General features: G+C 41.9%; 2 protein-coding genes across 2 annotated transcripts in view; both read right to left on the bottom strand.

Annotated features, from left to right (window-relative positions):
• The window catches only part of LOC133114244 (GTPase IMAP family member 4-like), a 60,590-nt gene that overhangs the window by 17,268 nt on the left and 21,890 nt on the right, over nt 1-21,432 (bottom strand). The window lies entirely within an intron of this gene.
• On the bottom strand, nt 2,362-19,825 carry LOC133114101 (medium-chain acyl-CoA ligase ACSF2, mitochondrial-like). Its single transcript, XM_061223291.1, has 16 exons — nt 19,821-19,825; nt 18,221-18,416; nt 15,252-15,380; nt 12,554-12,607; nt 12,145-12,263; nt 11,607-11,769; nt 10,585-10,680; nt 6,378-6,529; nt 5,434-5,525; nt 5,234-5,310; nt 4,994-5,101; nt 4,394-4,545; nt 4,004-4,145; nt 3,417-3,527; nt 2,903-2,971; nt 2,362-2,728 (listed from the first exon to the last, which is right to left on the bottom strand). The coding sequence occupies exons 1-16, from the start codon at nt 19,823-19,825 to the stop codon at nt 2,678-2,680; spliced, it is 1,716 nt and encodes a 571-aa protein (XP_061079275.1). The 3' UTR covers nt 2,362-2,677.

Here is a 21,432-nt window from a genome sequence, read left to right as displayed (position 1 = left end):
TGTATGCTGGGATAGGCTCCAGCCCCCCTATGACCATGTTCAGGATAAGCAGGTTAGGATAATGAAAGAATTAATGAATGAATTTAATATGAATTGCTATGAAACAAGTCTTAAAGCCCTGAAAGACAGAGAAATGCAAGAAACGGGAAAAGGTGTGGCCTGAAAGTTGTATCCATATACAATGAAATACAATGAAAACTATGCCATGATCAAGAAAGGTTTGCTTTATGTCTGCATGTGGGTCAGTCGCAGATCTTAGGGGGGCACTTTTAATTCAGGGCACAATGTGGTGTGTTTTGGCACACTTACTGTTAGGTTGGGGCTGGGCGGAGAGCCAGAAGCAACCGAGGATAAAACCATCTAAAATGAACACGCGAACGTTTTCATCACTAGACCCCAGGGAACAACGGGAATGGGATATACACAACAGTAACTGAACAATAGAAGGAAAGAGAAAAGCCAAAAAACGGCTATAAGAAAACAAATCAACCCTTTTAAAACAGGGCGAACCGCACCACTGACTTAGGTGCCCCAAACGACTGTGGACCAAAATAAAATACAATCTAGCCGGGAACAAAGGCTAGGCACGAAAATAAAACCTCGAGACGCAGCTTGGGACCAAAACGCAAACCAAAATACATACCAGGGGACAACGTCCCCCAACCACTGACTCACACGAGTCCAAAGAAAGAAAAAAGAAAACCAAAACCTTTGAGGAAGGCGCCAGCCAGCACAACACCAGCTGAACGCCTTCCTTACCTTTTTAATCTTTTTTGTTTCTTGACAACGAAACACACACCAGCACAGTACCGGACTCTTAACTCTCACCGAGTCTACCATGTGCATTACCGGCTTTGTGTCAGAGCGCACAGTTAACACAAAAGCATTGGTAGACTGCCAGCACTGGCCTTAAATACTCTGTAGGAGGGGGAAAACTCCTCTGCCAATAATGACAACCAGGTGAAGCCAATGAGCACCAGCCCTCTGGTGGACACCATAGGTATTACCTCACAATGACACTTACCTGGTCACGTAAAGATTTCTAGCAATGCGGAAGCATGCTGAATTGATTATCTAGTCCCCCTAGTGGCTGTATCTACCACAGCTTTTTGGATGTCAAAATAAAGGTTCATTCATCATTCTGCCATGAAAAAAATGATGAGAATTATTTTTTTTACTTATTTTTTTAGAATTATTGGATCTTTTCTCTTGGTCCCAAAAACTTTTTAGTTTTTAAAATAATTTGCTTACCAATGCAGGCCTGTATATATCCACCCTCATTTCGAAAAATATGTGGAAAGGTGATCAGGCTTTGGCTGTTAGGGGCTCCGGTGCTTTGGAACAGCCTGCCTGAAGATAGCAAGCTGGCAAACTGTGTCTGCTTTTAAATCACTTCTTAAAACATACTTTTAGAGGACGGCATTCCTCTAGTTTTCTTTCATGCTGCTTTTAGCTGGTATTTATTCTGTTATTATAAATTCCGTTGCTGCCATTTATGTTTCTATGTGCTTGCTTTGTATTTTAATCACATTATTGTTATTTTATTTTATTTTGTGTCAAGCACTTTGCAACTTCTATTATTTTCATTTGCAAATATTATTATTATTATTATTATTATTATTATTATTATTATTATATCATTTGGATTTTTCCCATCCACATTCATGGAGCAACCCCATTGCACAGCACACACAGCTGTCATGCCTGAGTGCAGATCCACAAGTTTCTGGTCCCATCTTTTTCCCAGTTTCCTATTGTAAGATGTCTGATATCATCCACAAGGGCCGTGTAGTCCCCTGTAGTATCAGGCTGTTTCTAGGCTGATGGCTTCTTGCCCTGTAAATTTTGTCAAAAGAATCTTTTCATTGCCTGTTTCATGTTAAAACCTGACTTTGTTTGTAAAAGATGCATTGATTTAGTTTGATGCATGTCGAAAGAATCTGATGTATAATAGACCAAACAAAACAGAAATTCTGAATCTCCAGGCTATAAATTCATAAATGTCACTGACCTTGTCAGAAAATCAGAGAAGGGCAAGGCGTTTCAATGTCAGAACTCGTAAAGTTATTTTTCTTATTCTGAGATGCCATTTTTATGACATCCAGACAAATGGGACACCTTATATGGCATGTAAAAGGCTCATTTACGAAGATGTGGGCATCGTTTTCATCAGCATTTTGGACAGTTGTCTGAAGTTACAAGAGTGTCTGTGTTCAATCTGATGTGGCACACTTGTATGAGCTGCCCGTATGGAAAAAAAGTAAGAGAAATATATGATAATACTAAAATATTTTTGCATGAGGCCCAATGAAAGGTTCTACATGGAGGAATGGTCAAATCCCTCCAAATGTATTCTATAACTTATCTCAAATTACAGGAAAAGAAAAGACTCATAGCTGTCATCTTTGCCAGGTGTAGGTTGCACAAAGTATAAAATCAGAGGTGCTAATAATTGTGAAACCTGAGCTTATGGCAAAGACCTATGGGACATCCAATTTCTTGAAGAATACTCATCGATGCTGCCTTCAAATATAACCAGAATAAGGCACCTAAGAAGGATTTTTTTTTGATGATTTCAGTTTGGGACACGCCTACGAAGGACAAGTGTGTAAAATTGTGAAAATACTGAAAATGGTGCCTTCTGCTTGAGACACAGCCACACACTCAAACTGGCCCATCATACTCCCAGGCTCTTCTCCATCTCTGCACGCAGCTTGTGCTTCTGGACCTGAGGACGAGAACAGAGAACAGTTGGTGGGCGTCATGCGGTTGCAAGCAAATTTTTAAAATGTTTTTTTGCATTGATTAAAAAATAGATATTTTGTGATTGCCACAGTTAAGGACATAATGCTAATTTCCAGGAGTCTCCTTGATGTTCATGCCCTGAGAAGTCAGTTCTTACCTTTCCACTGATAGTGAGCGGGTAGTCCTGCACAAATGTCACATAGCGTGGGATTTTGAAATGAGCGATCTGCAGGAAGAGACAAGAAGTATTCACAGATTCATTAGGCCTCTTTGTGCAGGTACTGATGCCTTAGTACAAGGCACATGACTGAGTGCTAAGGCACATGACTGGGACACGGAAAGTTGGTGGTTCAAGCCCTGTAGTAGCCACGATAAGATCCGCACAGCTGTAGGGCCCTTGAGCAAGGCCCCCAACCCAGCATTGCTCCAGGGGGGATAAGTCACTTTGGATAAAAGTGTCAGTTAAATAACTTAAGTAAAATAAATATTATCACAGGTGTATCAGAGTGTGTCAGAACAGGTACAGGTGTGTAATAGCAGTTAGAGGTGTGTTATAACAGACATGTTATAACATGTGCAGATGTATTCGTACAGGTGCAGGTGAGTTGGAAAATATACATTTGTCTCGGGTGACCCTGTTCAGGTATCTCTGGACTGGGTGTGTCTCTGACCTGGCCCTTGCAGTAGGCTTTGATTTCCTCAGCAGTGCAGTCCTGTCCCTCCTTCAGCTTAATGCAGGCACATAACTCCTCCCCCATCCTCTCATCCCGCACCCCAACCATCTGCAGGGCACACACAGGAGAAAAGCATTTTCTTTGATTGGTTCCTGCCAGTCAGTGACTGATAGCATGTCAGTGTAAGTTGCCATTCCACTCAATAACTCCAGTGTGAAGAGTGAAGTGGGGCAGGCATAAATGCCACAGGTTGTAAAACTGGAAAGAAAATATCAGGTCATGGCTATGGACAGCCTCACAAACTTGTAACCTACTGGCATAGATGTAAAACTTGGTTCCAAGATACAAGTCCAGTGCTCAGCACCAAAGCATATGCAGTTATCTCAGGGTGACTCATGCTTCAATAGTACCTTTCCTGCTTGTACTATATTCAATATTCAGGCAATATTCTGGTCACAGTCAAATAAATGCGTTTCCTTCCTACAACAAAATCTTAGTCCTTACTTTAGCTCCACCCATTCTGGGGGGTGACAGAGCTGCAGTGTACCAACACACCAATCCCCACCCTCTATCCCATGACTTACCTGCACATCATGCACTTTGGGGTAGGTGTGAAGGAACTGCTCGATTTCGGCAGGATAGATGTTTTCTCCTCCTCGGATGATCATGTCTTTGATCCTGCCCTCGATTCGGCAGTATCCATACTTGTCTAGCCTTGCGATGTCACTGTATGTGAGGGGAGACGTTTTAACAGAGTGGTCATGTGACCACCAACAGGTAAATTGATTTTCATAATTTAAATTATAATAACTACTGCTTATAACAATATGAACTGAAAGCAAATCTTTTTTGGTAATATTTGCACAATGGCTGGCTTTAATCTTTTCTGACTCCTTTTTTCGTCTTTACTATGTTTGTGTGAACAGGAAATTTGTCCAGGTTCACTCTCCGAGTTCATTTTCACACAAACTCACCCGGTCTTGTACCAGCGGTCCTTGGAGATGCACTCCAGTGTTTTGTCAGGATCGTTCCAATACTCCTGCATCACACAATATCCCCGGATCATCAGCTCTCCTGATGTCCCCAGGGGCACAATATGCCCAGTACTGGGGTCCACCACCTTCGCCTGAAAAACACATTCACTTCAGACCATCATTGTGATCACCACCATCAGGATCATCACCTTCATTTTCACCATCGCCACCCCAACCATCACAGTGCTAGAGTAGAGTATCTAGAAAAGTGCTATATAAATGCTATGATCTATCTATCTATCACCACCATTGCCCACTGTCTCCCAAAACCTTATAAACGCTAAGAAATTAGACAAAAAACATATAGAAAAAACACAGAACCTGACCATTTTCATCACCAGCAAATCTGGCCAGGCCGAATGACTGAAAATGTTTCTCATGCAAGATGCACATGCAAGTGTAGGTACATATCAGAGTGAATGGTATAAGCAGACAAACAATGGTCGTGAAACAGATGTGGGAACACACAAAAACAGCTGTAGCTGACAAAAGTGCAATGAAAAAGGTATAGATGAACATTGGCAGAATTGGATACCTCACCTCAGTATGGTTCATGATACAACCTACAGTCTTTGTCTTTTTCTCCAGGTTGTCCAGTGGGTACCCCAAAAATGTGAGAGGGCTGTTCTCTGTGGTGCCGTACCCGATCTTCCCCATAGGAAAGCCATCAGCAGCAAGGAGGGGTGCAGACAGGGAGACCACATGTTCAGCTCTTTCTCAAGTCATATTGCTGTCCAAATGTACATTTTGACAGGGCCTGTGTGTGTGAGTGAGACTCACCACCACCTCCTTCATATTCATGGTAGTCATGACCTTTTTCATGACCTCAGGTAGACAGGGAGAGCCACCTATTAATCCTGCAGATGCACCATCAGATGCAATCATTTTAACATACAAGCAGTTGCCCCCACACACAATTACCCTCACACACATCATTATCATCATCACAACAGGTTTCCATCCTGACCCCTTTCACCTACCTGCTTCTAGAGAGGACAGGTCATACTTGTTCAGTTCTGGTTGCCCCAGCATGTCGATGTACATGGTGGGCGTGCCATAGAAAATGGTGCACCTGAGCAGAGATAAGACACACATTATTGTACGTCGCTTTGGATAAAAGCATCTGCTAAATAAAAGCATAAAAGCATCTGCTAAATAAAAGTAATGTGGAGATATTGCTTTATCAATTGCGGGGGCATTCCAAATCAATCCATTTCTGACCTCACCCATTTAGATTTGAATTATTTTATACATTAGACACACCCCTGGGAGGACAGAAGAGCTGAACATAGGGAGATACGAAAAACATTGGTTTTCACCACTGTTTATCTAGAGCAACAGGAGCCTCACAGGATTTTGGCTGAAATAACAAACAAAAATAACAAATGTAAAGAAAATAGCCCGACTTGCATAGTTTATAAGCTGGCTTGCGTCTCACGTAGCTTTTAAGCTTTTCCACTTCGCATCTTGGCTCTCTCTCCTATTCCGTGTGTTCCCGGTCTCAGCCACACAGTTTTTTTGTAAGCCCATTTTTTGGCCTTTGTCTCAGTAAAGTTTTGTTTTCTCAGTCACATAATGACTTTCCTGACTTTCACCTTTACAATACATTACATGAAATGACATTGCCATTTGGCAAATTCTCTTATCGAGAGTGACATACAGTGGGGTGTAAGAATGTGGGCTCCCCTGCTTTAGATGTATGTTTCAGAGACATTAGGGTAAAAGGGTAAAGGATTGGGAAGAAGGGTGTGGACTGGGGAGTTGGAATGCACACTGCAGACCGAAGAGTAACTGGTCCCGTCTGCCTATCCAAATCCAAGATGGCTCAAAATTAATTCAATTTTTGTCAGCAGGCTACTCCTACATGTGTGAAGGGTGAGAGGTGGGCATGGTAGCAGTGTGAGTGACAGGTGGGAGGAGGTACCTCTCTTTCTGGATGGCCTCCAGGTTGGCTCGGCCGTCATAAGCAGTTGAGGGGAAAACGAGGGTGATGCCATGCTGGGCCATGTTTAGTGCTCCTGCCACCGAGCCGAAGCAGTGATACAGGGGTACGGGTACACAAGCACGCACCTGTGGCTGATACCCCAAAATCACAGATGCCTATTACCCTCAAGCTAAGGCATTCACATCAACCAAGTGCATCTACTCATGGAGTTTTTATACATGTATAGAAGTCTAGGATACCTAGTTTTTTTATATCAAAAGGAACAAATGAGAAAGAGCAGAGAAATACATAAGAATTCTTCAAATGGTGAAGAAATATCAATTTGTAACTGCACAACAGATCACAATCATTCTCCAGTACGTAGGCATAGATAACCATCAAGGAAAGACTATGCCAGCATAATCTCAGAGGGTTCAAACCCCTGGCAAGCCTCAAGAATAGAATATTTGTTAGCACAGTTACAGATGCCAGAAATGTACATGAAGAAAAGGTGTTATGGACCGATAACATAAGGTAATGTAACAGGCCATTTAGCCCAGCAATGCTCGCCTTTTCCTATCCCTGTACCTCCTGGTTAGTTTGCCTAAATGATGAATCGTATCTAGCACTGTATCAAGCCTGGTCATCAAAACCCCCAGTATTTCTGCCTCTGCTACATGTCTTGACAAGCTTTTTCATGCGGTACCTTAACAAATGTTTTTTGGAAATCTAGATTTACAATATCATCAAAACACGTAGCTTCCTCAAAGAATGCCAAAAGGTTTGTCAGGCATGACCTACCCTTTCGAAAACCATGCTGGCTAACCCTTAGAATGTTATTATTTTCAAGAAATAATTCCAGTTTGTCCCTAATGATAGATTCCAGTATTTTACATATGATGCAAATTAGACAAACAGGCCTGTAGTTTCCTAGATCAGTAAGGCCCCCTTTCTTATACATTGATATTATATTACCTTGTTTCCAGTCCTTTATATTTATCCAGTTTCTAAAGACTGTCTAATACTTGCCAGTGGTTTCAATATAATCACATTTAACTCCTTGAGTACCCTTGGGAATATGCCATCAGGGCCTGCTGCCTTATTTTTCTTAAGTTTATGTCATTTATCTAGTACTTCTTTATTCCCTAACTTGATATCGGCTGAGACATTCTGAGGATTGAGTATTCCTTCCGGTCTAATCGTAACCTCCTCCCTGGTAAAACTCTCAACAAAGTAGCCATTTAAGGCATCAGCAATATTTATATTCTTAAACAACAGTTCTACGTTGTTATTGTTAATGCAGTTAACCTCCTCTTGAAATTTGGCTAACCTTAGCACACACATTACAATATTCAGCTTTATTACTCTCAGTGCTGTCCTTTTCATATATTTTATACAGTTTATATGGCATCAGCAGGATGAATACTGAAGTATACAGAAACATTGGGCTCATAAGAAAAGACAGGGAAATAGAGAAAATGCTCATTAGGCAAATGGAATGACCTTGCTCCTTCAAAATCTGTTCGAAGCCACGTCAGTTACAGAAGTGCGGCAAATAGGGATCCACAGGTCGATCATTTATACATCAGACTTTCCTAAATTTATCCGCAAGGATGTGGTTTTCTTGCTCCTACTTCTAGCTCCTAGATGGAACATTTAAGGAGTTGGTATGTCCTTAAAGATGGGAGACCTTGATCAATTTTTGTCCAATTACTTTTGAGTCTATGTATAAAAAAGGCTGCCATTCCTACATGGTTCACCCAATATGGATATAAAAAAATATATATAGCTTAAAGCACTTTGCACTAATCACATAGTGATTGTTTTACTTCAACTGTTTGTTTGCTGGAGTATAGAGCAAAAACAAAAAATGTGTCACTGTCTAAATACTATTATGCACTGTATTAATGTTTCAATGGAACCAACCAAAATAAAAATAAAATAAAATGAATCACCAAAATGAAGGTTTGGAATTATTGGCACCCATGGTTTTGTACCTAGGGCATCTACCTCTGGCAATGGTAACAGCATGGAGTCTTTTCCTGTAATGCTTGATAAGTTTAACGAACACATTTGGAGGCATTTTCCTTTATGCCATTCCTCTATGCAGATCTTTGCACATTTGTAGATTTGAGCATATCAACTGCCCTCTTCAGTTCGGCCCACAGGATTTGTGATTGGATTGGATTGACATTTTATTGTCACAGAACCATTTCTGTGTGATTTTTGAGGTATGCTTTGGGTCTTTGTGTTGGAAAGTCCACCTACAGCCAAGTTTCAGCTTTGTGGCAGAGGCAACCAGATTCATTGTCAGCCTAAAATGTCTGATACTTGGTGGAATCCGTTGATATTAACCAGTTCCCCTGGACCTTTGGATTAAAACAGCCCAAAACATCACTGATCCACCAGTATATTTCACTGTGGGTATGAGGTACTCTCCTGTTATGCATCTTTGTTTCGATGCCAAACAAAACATATACATGTCACGTTTCAGGTCTGTCTCACCATGTTTATGTTGATTTATGTTTATTCATGTTGTCTTAGTCACGTAGTGTTTTATCATGTATTATGTTAGTCTAGGTTCGTCATGTTGTTTAGTTTATTTCTTGTTACGATTTATTTTCTCGTCATGTCTAGTTATGTTTCGTTACGATCATATTACCTGGTTATGTTGAGTGATTATCGTCTTAGTTTCGCTTTGTGTTATGTTTCGATTTATGTTTATTGTACGTTAACTGGTCGTTGTTATGCATACACTTTTACATGTTTTTCCGCAAACCTTGCGTTCCGCCTCTCTCTCTCTCTCTCTCTCTCTCTCTCTCTCGTTCTGTCCTTCACTCCCCTAATGTTTCTATTTGTCTATTTACTAAAACTACTAACGCTAGATCAGGATTGGGTAGAAACTAACAAGACTAATCATGTGTTCATGTTACCTTACGTTTCTCGTGCATGTCATTTACTAATTTACTAATGCTAGGGCAGGATAGGTTTATTACTAACGATTACTAATCTCCTTGTTAAACTTGTCATCCATCGCACCTGTTTTCCATTTCCTTGCTACGCTCTAACTAATTGTCTACACCTGTCTACACCTGCATTTATAGCCCAGTCGCGCAACTGTTCACTGCGAAATTGTCTGCCTCTGTTTACCACGCAACTCTTGAACATTATTTACTGTTTGATTACACGTTACGATCCACGCCTGTTTACTGACCATCGACTATTGATTTCTGTTTTGTGACCTTCGTTTTGTTTCTTGACTACGTCCCCGCCTACCGTTTTTGTACTTTTGCCCCGCTGATTGTTTCATGGTTTCGACTCCCGCTTCGTCCACGACTACGCCTCTGCCTGCCGTCCGTCTGTTCATCTGCCCCGCTGACAGCTCTCCTGCTACCGGACCTCCCTGCACGCCTACCGACTACGAGATTGCCTCTTCCCTCGGCACCGTGCTTTTTGTTTGTTTTGTATTTGTTTGGCTGGATCTACGTGTATGGACTTTGCTTGTGTTGACTACTCTCCTGGGATTCGTCCCGAATAAAGCCCTGAGGGGTCTTTATATTACTATTGTTTCTGAGTCGTGCATTTTGGGTCCAACCCCCACGCACCCGTCTCAATACAAGTCTTATTTGGTCTCATTTGGTCATTGAAATCATGATTGAAAGAAGGTGTGGTCAGATGAGAAGTTTTTGTCAGATACAGCATCAGCATGTTTGGCATTGAACGAGAGATACATAAATTGAGTGGCACCTTATACCCAAAGTGAAATATGGTGGTGGGTCAGTGATGTTTTGGGGCTGTTTTAATTCCAGAGGTCCAGGAGCACTGGTTAAGATCAATGGCCTAGTGGATTCCATCAAGACATTGGGGGTTTTCAAGACCAGGCTTAAAATAAAATGTACATATTTAGTGCATGTGCAATTTCTATTTGGTTCCGAGCAGTCATTTATTGCTTATAGTTAATAAACAAATTAATCTCAAGCCTAATATACAGCTAGGTTTGACTTCCTAAAGTTTACTGTCAGACTAACCCATCAACAAGTTTGAAGACTCAAATATTTATTCTTTTGAATAATTGTCCATAATTGGCATTGTATAATAAGTTAGCACATATATGGCATATAGAGGTTTGGGGACACCCTAAATTATGACCAGATCCTACTTGCCTGAAATGTGTGATGTATGTGTGCTTGTGTGCATCTCTACTTACCCTCCAGGCATAGCCAATACGCATCCCTATGAAGTAGGCATTATTGACGAGGTTGTGGTGGGAAAGAGTAGTACCTTTTGGACTACCTGTGGTGCCCTGCACTCAGACAGACAGATAGACAGAAAGACATACTGAGAAGTGATGTAGGGGGGCCTGTAGCATAGTGGTTAAGGTACATGCCTGGACCTGCAAGGTCGGTGGTTTGATCCCCGGTGTAGCCTCTATCCGCACAGCTGTTGTGCCCTTGAGCAAGCCCCTTAATCCTGCATTGCTCCAGGGGAGGATTGTGTCCTGCTTTGTCTAATCAAATGTACGTCGCTTTGGATAAGAGCGTCTGCCAAAAACGCCATTAATGTTGTCTCTCTACCAGGGAAATCAGGCTGAAATCACAGCATACTGCTTTCCTGTATAGCAACATTTAAGTGCTTAACTGAATGTGGAAATTTGAAAGAGTCAAATGTATTCCTCCATATGATTGTCAGTAGAAAAATAAATGCAGCTACGTCTTTCTTTCAAATAGATTGTGTAATATAGTAGAGGAACTAGTGGGTCTGTTCCCCAAGTACAGATCAACAAGAACCAACAACTGAGGGAGAATGGACCAAATGGCCATTGCCATGAATGAAAACACATCACAGGAAGTGACGAGGGGGGTGATTAGATCTTGTCTGGGGCTGAGGGATGGGGTAGAGTATATAACACAGAGGTACTGATCAAAGAAGTAAATTTGAATGGATTAGGGGCTCGATAGGGTTGTAGATTGACCAACAACAAGGTCAGATACTTCAGGGAGTGGTTGACTGCACTGGACTTGGCTGCCATGTTTTCCAACATTGATGACTAGTTAGAGCCTTATTTCTAATAGTCTGCTTCCTGAAACCAAACCTGAAAAACCTGGAGCCACTATGGATCCTCAGGAGTGGAGTCTGAGGCCCCTGGTCGAGAGAGTATACCCGTGGATACAGACTGAAAGGCAGCATGGAAATCATTAACATGCACATTCATGTATGACTGATACTTACCGATGTGAACAGGATGTTAATGGGGTCATCGAAGGATAGTTTCTTCTGCAGACTATCCAGTTCCTGCCGATGGTGGCTGTCTGCTGCCTGCATCACATCGTCCATGTGGAACATTCCAGTTTGCCGGCTGTCTGTCACAATCACCATGCGCAGGTCTGGCAGTCTGGAGATGCACGTGAGAGAGAGTGTGTGTGTGTATGTGTGTGTGCGTGTGTGAGAGAGAGAGAGAGAAAACAAGAGAGAAAGAGAGAGAGCATAAACAAGTCTCAGAGCCACTCTGTGCCAAGGCAATTCATGTCTCGGGAACATTGTGCCAGTGTCCGCATCAGTATATCAGTGTCCATATCACGTGTTCATTTCCAGATTTTCCTAAACTGGCTCAAATTTGGAAAATGTGAGCTGTGAGCTGCTGTGTGATAACCCCTTTGTAAAGGGCCCTATACAAACTTGAAGACTGATCGACTGACAAATTATATTTGTCTGTCAATGTACTGCATCAGTGTTTTAATGCTCCAGGTCAGTGCAGCAGGGCACATACCTGGCACTCTTGAGGCCTCCAGGCGTGGCTGTCTCTACCTCAGGGCAGAGCTGCCTCAGCATGTCACAGTAGTTCTGGGTCTTAAACTTTGTGGGACACACGATCGCTTTGCACTGCACCTGCAGCCACAGGACCAGACACAGGATCAGGAAGCAGCCAAGAGCCTGATGTGATTCATCAGTGTGTGCTACACTATACTGGGTTCACTGTGTATGGGGTCAGTTTTTGCTGCACTGTACTGAAGTAGTCTGGGGTCAGTAAACCAGCCCAGTGCCAAGATTTATGCTGCAAACCTTTGACTTCTTCCTTTGGGAAAATTCCAGTTCCCTTTATATAACAGCCCAAGCGCAGACACGCACACATGCAGGCAGGGAAGCACACACAGACACAGACACCACCTTTTACCCACCTTCCTCAGGGCAAACTCCAGCTCCTGAAGCTGATAGGCTGGGTTCACAGACACCTGCAGAGGAAGACAATTGAAGGATACGAATCTATAAATTGACATGCAGTTTGTCTTGCATAAAAATTGTATAGTCAATGGAGCTACATTTTGGGCATCGTAGTGGGGGGAAAGGGAAAAGTGGAACTGAGTACAGGGGCCCCAGCAAAATGCTTTCCCCCAAGAAGGCCAAAAGATAAAAGGAAGGGAGACTAGAGAAACAAAGGAACATGAAGGAAGGCAATTATTAACAACTTTTATTCAGAAGAAAGGTGAGCGCAACTTGCTCACACTGTTTAAGTGTTAACATTTCATGTCATTTAGATTGAAGGCAATCCATGCAGCCAGGATAGTTTGTGCTTTAAATTAGAATTTAATTTGGGGCAAACTGAAACCACCTATCCAGGTATGTTGTTCATAGTTGTTAACATTAGCTATCCATTTTATTTTTATATCTAGCCATTCAAAACAGAGAGTGCAACAGCTGACATTAACACTAAAATGAAAGTCTATTGTATTTTGGAGTGTAATATAATAGAAATTGTTCTGAAAGTTAGGATGCTTTTTCTCATTTGAACTATGTGTTTACTAAACATGCGCATAAATAGCGTATAAATGCCAGTGGGGCGTGTGCTTCATATACACTCACTGAGCACTTTATTAGGTACACCTGTACACCAGCTTGTTAATGCAAAGATGTAATCAACCAATCATTTGGCAGCAACTAAATGCATAAAATCATGCAGACATGGTGAAGAGGTTCAGTTGTTTTTCAGACCAAATGTTAGAATGGGGAAATACGGATGGCCTGTAGCATAGTGGTCAAGGTACATGACTGGGACACGCACGGTCGGTGGTTCGATCCCCGGTGTAGCCACAATAAGATCCGCACAGCCTTTGGGCTCTTGAGCAAGGCCCTTAACCCTGCATTGCTCCAGGGGAGGATTGTCTCCTGCTTAGTCTCTGGTCTCTACATTGCTCTGGATAAGAGCATCTTCAAAATGTCATTAATCTAATGTAATGTAATGGAAGAAATGTGATCTAAGAGACTTTGACCGTGGAATGATTGTTGGTGCCAGACAGGGTGGTTGAATATCTCAGAAACTGCTGATCTCCTGGGATTTTCACACACAACAGTCTCTAGAGTTTGCAAATGATGTGAAAAACAAAAAACATCCACTGAGCAGCAGTTCTATGGGAGAAAATGCCTTGTTAATGAGAGAGGTCAGAGGAGAAGGGCCAGACTGGGCAAAGCTGACAGGAAGGTGAGAGTAATGCAAATAAGCACACATTACAACAGTGGTATGCAGAAGAGCAGCTCTGAACACACGTGTCAAACCTCTTAAGTGGATAGGCTACAGCAGCAGATCAATAAGTTTTTAAAAAGTCTAATAGTTAATATTGCTCACTGAGTGTACATGCATATGTACCCCAACATTTTCTTCCTTTTTTATACTGTACACAGCAAAGCTTTCTCCCAGATACACTTTAAGCAGACTGCTCTTCAGACAGGACACAATCTGAGAAGTGGTCTTCACAGATAGAGGGGTGTCAACAGGCCGAAAGATGGCCCCAGGTCTAGAAGTTCCAGACACCAGACATCTATTTAAAGAAGTCAAAGTCAACATATTTAGGAAATGTATCTGGAACAATAGGAAACCCGGAAAGAAAATGACGCAAAACCCCTTGATTTCATTTCCCCTGTGAAATTACAGAAATATTTCAAACCCTGGTTAGTTTTAAGTGACAACTCACCGGATATCCCCCCGTGGGATAACTATAAGTTTCCTCAGGGGGGAACGTCCTTGAAAAGAAAGGGTATTGTAAGACTGGTGTATGTGATGGGGCTTCAGGTGAGAAAATTATTAACTTTCTCACAAGCCAAGGCCAGCTATGGATAGAAACTTAACATAAATGCAGTTATGGTCACAGTTATTACGCTTTTGGGCCAAGTAGTGACTATACCAAAGCTGTCAAAAATAGAGGCTGATCAACCATCCACAAAAAAAAAAAGGAGGAGGTATACTCTGTGTGAGTGGGCCCCAGTGTAGTGGGCGGGGCTAGAATTGCCCATTCAGTGGGCATGGTCCAGTGGAGTGAAGCACTAAGGTGGCCTGGCTTATCAAGACAGCCTCTTAAGTTACACAATGCCTTCCTGGAGTCCATCAGAAGTGCAAAGTCCGACACCATTTTAACCATGTTTTAAAACACAGTTGTTTAAAGATATTGTTTTAGCCCTGCCTACTTACTATGGTTTCTTTATTTTTATCACTACGTTAGTTTTCAGTACCGTTTTGATCTCTTTTTATGATGGCACCAAACCTCATCATCTTCCATGTGCCTTTTTTCGTGTGTGTTTATAATTTGCCTTTTACTTAAACTGCTGCCTTAATTCTTATTTTTCACTGCATTCTTTGGTATTAAATTGTTTAAGGGAAAAAATATATAGATATAAAACACAATGTCACAATCACTGTTGGTAATTGAGAGCAACTACCAACATCAACACTGAAATAACAGCCTACCAAAGAAACTATTCTAGAACATGAAGAGCACCCTACTTAGTCCACTACACAGGGAACTAGTGGACTATTTGAGACACAGCCATTATTTGTGAGTGTATCTGTGAAGTGGGTGGAGTGTAAGTGCAGTGGACAGGGCTCACCAGTAGGATGCCGGCCTTGGCTGTGGCGAACTGGACCAGGATCCACTCGTAGATGTTCGGCCCCCACATCCCGAGCCGGTCCCCCCTCTTTAGCCCCAGAGCAAGGAGCCCAGCAGCCGCCTGGTCCACCTGTAAGGCCACACACCTCCGTCAGCCCTGTGGCTGCTGCGTGCCACCTCCTCAATTGTTAAGGCCGATACCACCCATATCTGGATTGTTTAAAGAATATTTATAAGAATTCAGGAAAGCCCACACAAATAATCAAGCGACATCATGAATCTAAGAGGCAATGTAACTGCAGCACACTCCCAGTAATAAATGAAACAACAATGTAATTCAAGGAGGAAATGTTCTTTTGAAGAAGGAAGTGTTTTTGTTCTTGTCCTTGTTCTGTAATATCATCCCATTAACTGGACTTTTATAAAGAAATAAACAGCAATTCAAAGAAATTCTGCAATACTCCAGAAATGTGGATGGAGGAGGGCCCCCTCTTGGGAATGAAATTGTGAATTTAAACATTCATATTTTTTGCAACCCATTACACAATCGCAAAGGTGATGTTTTGTCCTTAAAACTGGCAAAACACATGTACAGTATATGTTGGGTAGGTAAGTCTGAAGTAATAAATCCTATTACTTCAGTTTATCATCATATTTCTGAAAAACTGAAATTTTAAATGAAATCACATAACAAGGACGCCAAAGTCAGAAGACATGGGCTGTGTCAGAAACTGCATAGTAAATTTCAGGCTGATTTTCATTGAAACGTAGATGAAGTAGTATGCCAAATATGCAATTTCGGATCCAAACCAAGTCTTCACACCTTCACTAAGCAATATGAATATTGTTACTTTTCATTTTGAAGGGCAGATGATGCTTTGCTCATGTCAGGCAGAATGCTCTGCCTGTCGCTGTGGATACCTGGACAGGAAATGATTAATTTCTGATGGAATGCCCCACAAGTAAATAAAACATTAAACCACAGAACTATTATGCAACCTATTTTAAAATAAATGGTTTGCTGGGATGACGTGAATGGCCTTAAGGTCTGAAGTCTAGTGACTCCAGAAATGTGTTTTTATATCCACAAATATTGTTCAACTGGCCAGCTTCTTCTTTGGTTGTTGTGGTGTTTTACCAACCTTTCTTGGAACGAGTGTAGCTGCAAATCTTAGAGGACTGCTGCAAATCTACACTATTCCCATGGTCATCGTGATGTATCAACCTCTTATTGGATACAATGCTATCACATGACTGATACATAACATATACTTTCAGTTAACTTAATAGCTGATCACTAGCAAGGTACATATAGCTAAAAAGCCTGCCAAACTAATGAGCTAGCCATTGTGAATTCCAGGTGACAGCAAGTGTTAGTGAGCTGGGAACCTTCCAAAATCATTAAGTCAGGTACAGAAGTATAGCTAGCTTATGAGATGGTAAAATTCATATCACTTAATTGTTGGATTCACTCTGTGGAAAGGTGTCACAAAGACAGCCCTTACTGAGCACAATAAACGAAACCAAGGATCAATAGTTTGCCATACGTCATTGGAATTATGACTGGAAGAGAGTGCTATGGTGAGATAAGACCAAAATTGAATGTTTTGGCCATGCACACCATTGACATGGCACGAAACGGCAGCCTCAACTGGAGTTGTGACATTGAGATATACGGGTCTATTGTGGCCAGGGCGGGGCCCCACTGCTGTTCTCTACAGCTCAGCATCAGTTTCACTGGACCAGACTGTCAGTGCAGGTCTGTCTCCATCGCCACCACCAAGGGAACCCAAGTCTTGAATCATTTGTGAATTTCTACAGGTGAGGAAACTTGCCGCCCACTCCCTTTCTGTCAATGGGAAAACCAGATCTGTCAGTTTTGGAAATGTTGACATGAAAATATTTGTAATATCAAACATTGCCTTTTCTGTCCATTAAATCAACAATCTTTTGTCCGGCAAATTGTTTTCATAAAAGCATATTACTTAAAGTCAGTCATTTTCTTCCCTTTTTCTCTCATATCTGTCAGTTTTGGCTGGGCACGCCTCTTGCGTCCAGCAATGGGGCGCACTCGGAGTGTGCCCACATGAGTGTTCGATTGCAGGAGCGTGTTCTCTCTTTCGGATTATATATTTCGGCCACACAGATTGGCTACAGCAGGGGACACTTTATTGTGCCCAGGGCCATAGATATACTACAGCCAGAGAACTTTCGCAAGAGCTGAGACTGCTTGCAGTTGGTCTCTAACAGTGAGGGTTCGATTGAGATACTAGGGTGCCTCACCAGTATCTCTGGCAAAGAGCGTAAAAGAAAGCTTAACCATAGCCTTGGTACCTCCACATATTTCCGGACAGGAGACGAGGAAAGGAGGTGAGGAGTGGAGTAGTGTAACGCACCCCGAGTTTGCCAGCCTGCTTAACTCATGTGTTCAACCTTGTTCTTTCACAATTCGACGAACATCTAGCTTGTAACCGGAGAACCAAGTAACTCACTTAGCCTTAAGCAGGTTTGTGCCCAAGACACTGCTGTCCCAGCAACAAGCCTATCTGAATTGTTTAATCTCTTTATGAAAATAAACATCCTGACTTCATCCGAAAACATCAACAACCTAATCAGGTTAACCGAGTTGGCGATGTTTATGAAATAGGGCCCTGGTCTTATTTCTCGTAACACAGACACCACAGATAATTCTTCATTATTTTATTAACCCTATTCACTTTACTAAGCGTCCAAGGTTAAGATTGCAAAAATAAATGTTTCTGTATATAGTTCATATTGGCATTGCTTTGTCTGTCCTTTGTAATTACGGAGGCTGGAGGTAGGATTTGCGTGCGTGTCCATGCGTGTGCACATAGCAACCCACATAAGTAAATGGCCACCAGTTGCCTCCGTGTCTGCTAGGACAGTAAGAAAGGGTTAGAGGCCTTAGATGATTGGTTGTTAAAGAACAGAAGGTTGAACCAGACTCACTTCTTGTTGGAACTGTGCGAACATCTTGCGGATGCCGTCCTGCAGGAAGACCACAGCCTCACGGTCAGGCCAGCGCTCTGCAGTGTTCTGCAGGGTTTGGCCAATGGTTTGGGACAGCAAAGATCTGGAGGAAGTGCCGTGGACATAGCTGGTGGTGACCTCTGGCACACTGGGAACACTGTCCACATGGAGGGCACTGGAGGGGGGCGGGGAATCATACTAATCATAGTAATACAGTAATAATAGTCATCACACTCTTCTAGAAAAGCAAGTGACAATTAAGCACAATGGTTAGGGAACTACACTTGCATGAGCAGTAGGGGAGACCAGGGAACAACTAAATACTTTTGGGTTTTCGCTGAATTAAAAAATATATATATATTTGAGCAAATGTTTTTCATCCTGAAAGAAGACTTTGCTATGACTGTATAGACCATCGGAAAAGTTCTAGGACATTCCTGGTGATGACAGTTCAGTGGAGTGAATCTGACTACGCGGAAAGTGTAAACAGCTCTGGGGCACATTGAAACAGCGTCCGAAATGTCGGAAAACGGCTTTAATACAGTAAAAGTTCTTCTAATACAGTAAAATGCAACATTCTTACCGTTTACATTTGCAATCTGATAACGCATATTTGTTAACTATTGATGGCGTTTTCAAATCATCCTGCCACTCACTCAAATTTTTCAACATGCCCCGTGTTAGTCTCCGCTACTCGACCTGAATTCGGTAAAATGTCCAGCTGAATAAATTGATTGAGAATATGCGCAGTGGATAGGAGCGTTTGCTGAACGCATACAAATCACACGCATACAAATCACAAAAACGTCACAATCAGGCAATGATTTGATGAGTGTCTGGACACCCAAATTAATTCCAAGAATACATGTAAAAGCTTACGCGACTCCAAGACAATTGGGGAGCGCAACACATTCATGTAAACATGGGTAATCGCTAATATCATTAACTACATGCCATGCAGCAGTGGTTCCCATCCGTATTCCTGGAAATCTACCGTCCTCTGGGTTTTCACCCCGAAGTCACACATAATTCAACATCCCGAGATCTCGTTGAGCTCTAAATCCACGAAAATGTGGCCAGTAGCCGTGTCTCTCACCGACACCCAATAAACTGCAGACTGGGTCGCTAGGATCTCCAAGGGGTCTGTGGAGCTTTCGCGCACTTAAATAATCGTAGTATGATGTATGACATATTTACGCATGCAGTGTCCCTTTCGCAATTCGAAATAGCGAGTTCCCTAGTCGGCTTGAACACAAGCGGTGTTTATATGCAGGTGCGATCTCTCTCTCTCTCTCTCTCTCTCTCTCTCTCTCACTCACTCACTCACTCCTCTCTCTCTCTCTCTCAGATTCAAATGTGCCCCCCCATCATCTGAACCCCCTAACAATCTTACTTTCCTCTTCTCCCTGCTCTGGGCAGCTGCCCGGAGCTCTAGCCCAACTTTCCTGAGCACCCCCTCCTGCCCCAAGCCCAAGACCAGCTGTGTACCTCCCTCCTGCCACTGTTGATTCAGCTGCAGCACCAAGCCTGTCCCCCTGCCTGACAGTGCCACCCATTGGTGTTCCTGCCATCCCTCTACCTCATATGTTCTTGGACTTCATTCATTCGGATTGGACATTTATATACTTTCATTCATCCGTTTATATTTAAAACCATTTTTTCAACAAACCGGTGTCAACCAGCGGCAGATGGGTTCCAATAGGCAACAGTGGCATGGAACAGGAAGAAACTTTGATTAGAACTGGAGTAACCGGTAAGCTCACTTTAAAATCAATGCACGTTCATAACCAGGCGTATTATTGCGGTTCTAAACTATTCTAAACTAGCAATCCACAAGTTTCTGTAGTTGGAGCAAGCCAATTCAGGGTGTTTAAAATGCAAACGCCACAGGGATTTGAATGCTTCCGTATTTGAGTTAGCAAATAATTTCTGTTACTGTTGGTTGACTAATGGCCTATTGTAACGTTATGTCGTTTCTTAAGATTCACAGAAGATCTGTGTTTATTCGTTGACACGCGAATTCAAACTACCATCAAACTGAACGTTTCCACTATGCGGTATCTAAAAAAATAAAAATGAACAAAGCAATACATCATTGGACAAATGTTGCAGGAAATATTACAATACGCTTTTTACATTCAATCCACAAGCTACAGTCGCGCAAGCAAGCAATCTGCGGCCATTTCAGAGGGTTAAGAATGCAAACACGGCATGGAATTGAATGCTATAGTAGCCTACTATAGTTGTCAAATAGTTTGTGTGTTTTAAATCCGTAGCTGTTCGTTCATTTATGGCTTATTGTATGGGGTTTTTCATCCGTGTTTATTCGTTGACACGCGAGTTCAAACTATCGGCAAACTGAACTTCGCTTTCCACTATGCGATATCTGCATAATAATAAACATAGCAATACATTATCATTAGGCTATTTATGCATCGGATATTGAAATCGAAAATTCGCTGCTTTCAGCGAAACTTTGATACGTTAATCTCATCACCACGATTGTCCCGCGCCATATAAAATGCATTGGCATTTTAAAATGCAAGTTTACCGTAACATACAAATGTATAATTGTACAGAGACCTGTACTGGCATGAAAGTAAAATCATTAGACCAGTTGCCTATGGTAAAATAGACCCGGTGTTATATCAGGCAAATGTTGCGTGACCACGGAATTTTGAGTGCACAACCCAGTATGTAACAATAACAGCAGCATATTTAATATACAGATTTCATGCCAGTCAGGTCTATCAGGCAGAAGCCATAGGGAAGAGGGAAGAAAAGATGGAAGAATTATCATTTTAATCATTTTATCATTTTTATCATTTTAACAGATGCATTTAAAATACACGTTCGACCACCATGCCTGGACGTAAACCACAGGGATTTAACTACAGATTTCTGCAACTGTTACACTGCACAATGTCAATGTAAATGTAAATATTTAATTTGGCTATTAGGCGGATTTACTATTATGTGACTTACAGTGTTGTCATTTAACTATTGAAATGGCTAAAAGTGACGTTTAAAAATTCAATAAAATTTCTCAGGAATCCGGTTAAAAAATAATAATACAACCCCTAGAGGTCATAAGCAGTATACATTAACTGGTTAACCGTTTAAAGAATTGGATGGTAACCGGTTTCAAAAACTGATGACTGGTGACTGATTTGTCACATCCCTCGTTCCAA

The sequence above is a fragment of the Conger conger genome, chromosome 16 (genome assembly GCF_963514075.1).
Source record: "Conger conger chromosome 16, fConCon1.1, whole genome shotgun sequence".
Classification (NCBI taxonomy): domain Eukaryota; kingdom Metazoa; phylum Chordata; class Actinopteri; order Anguilliformes; family Congridae; genus Conger; species Conger conger.
Note: the sequence above shows the minus strand (reverse complement) of the source record. Positions and strands in the feature narration are given on the sequence as shown.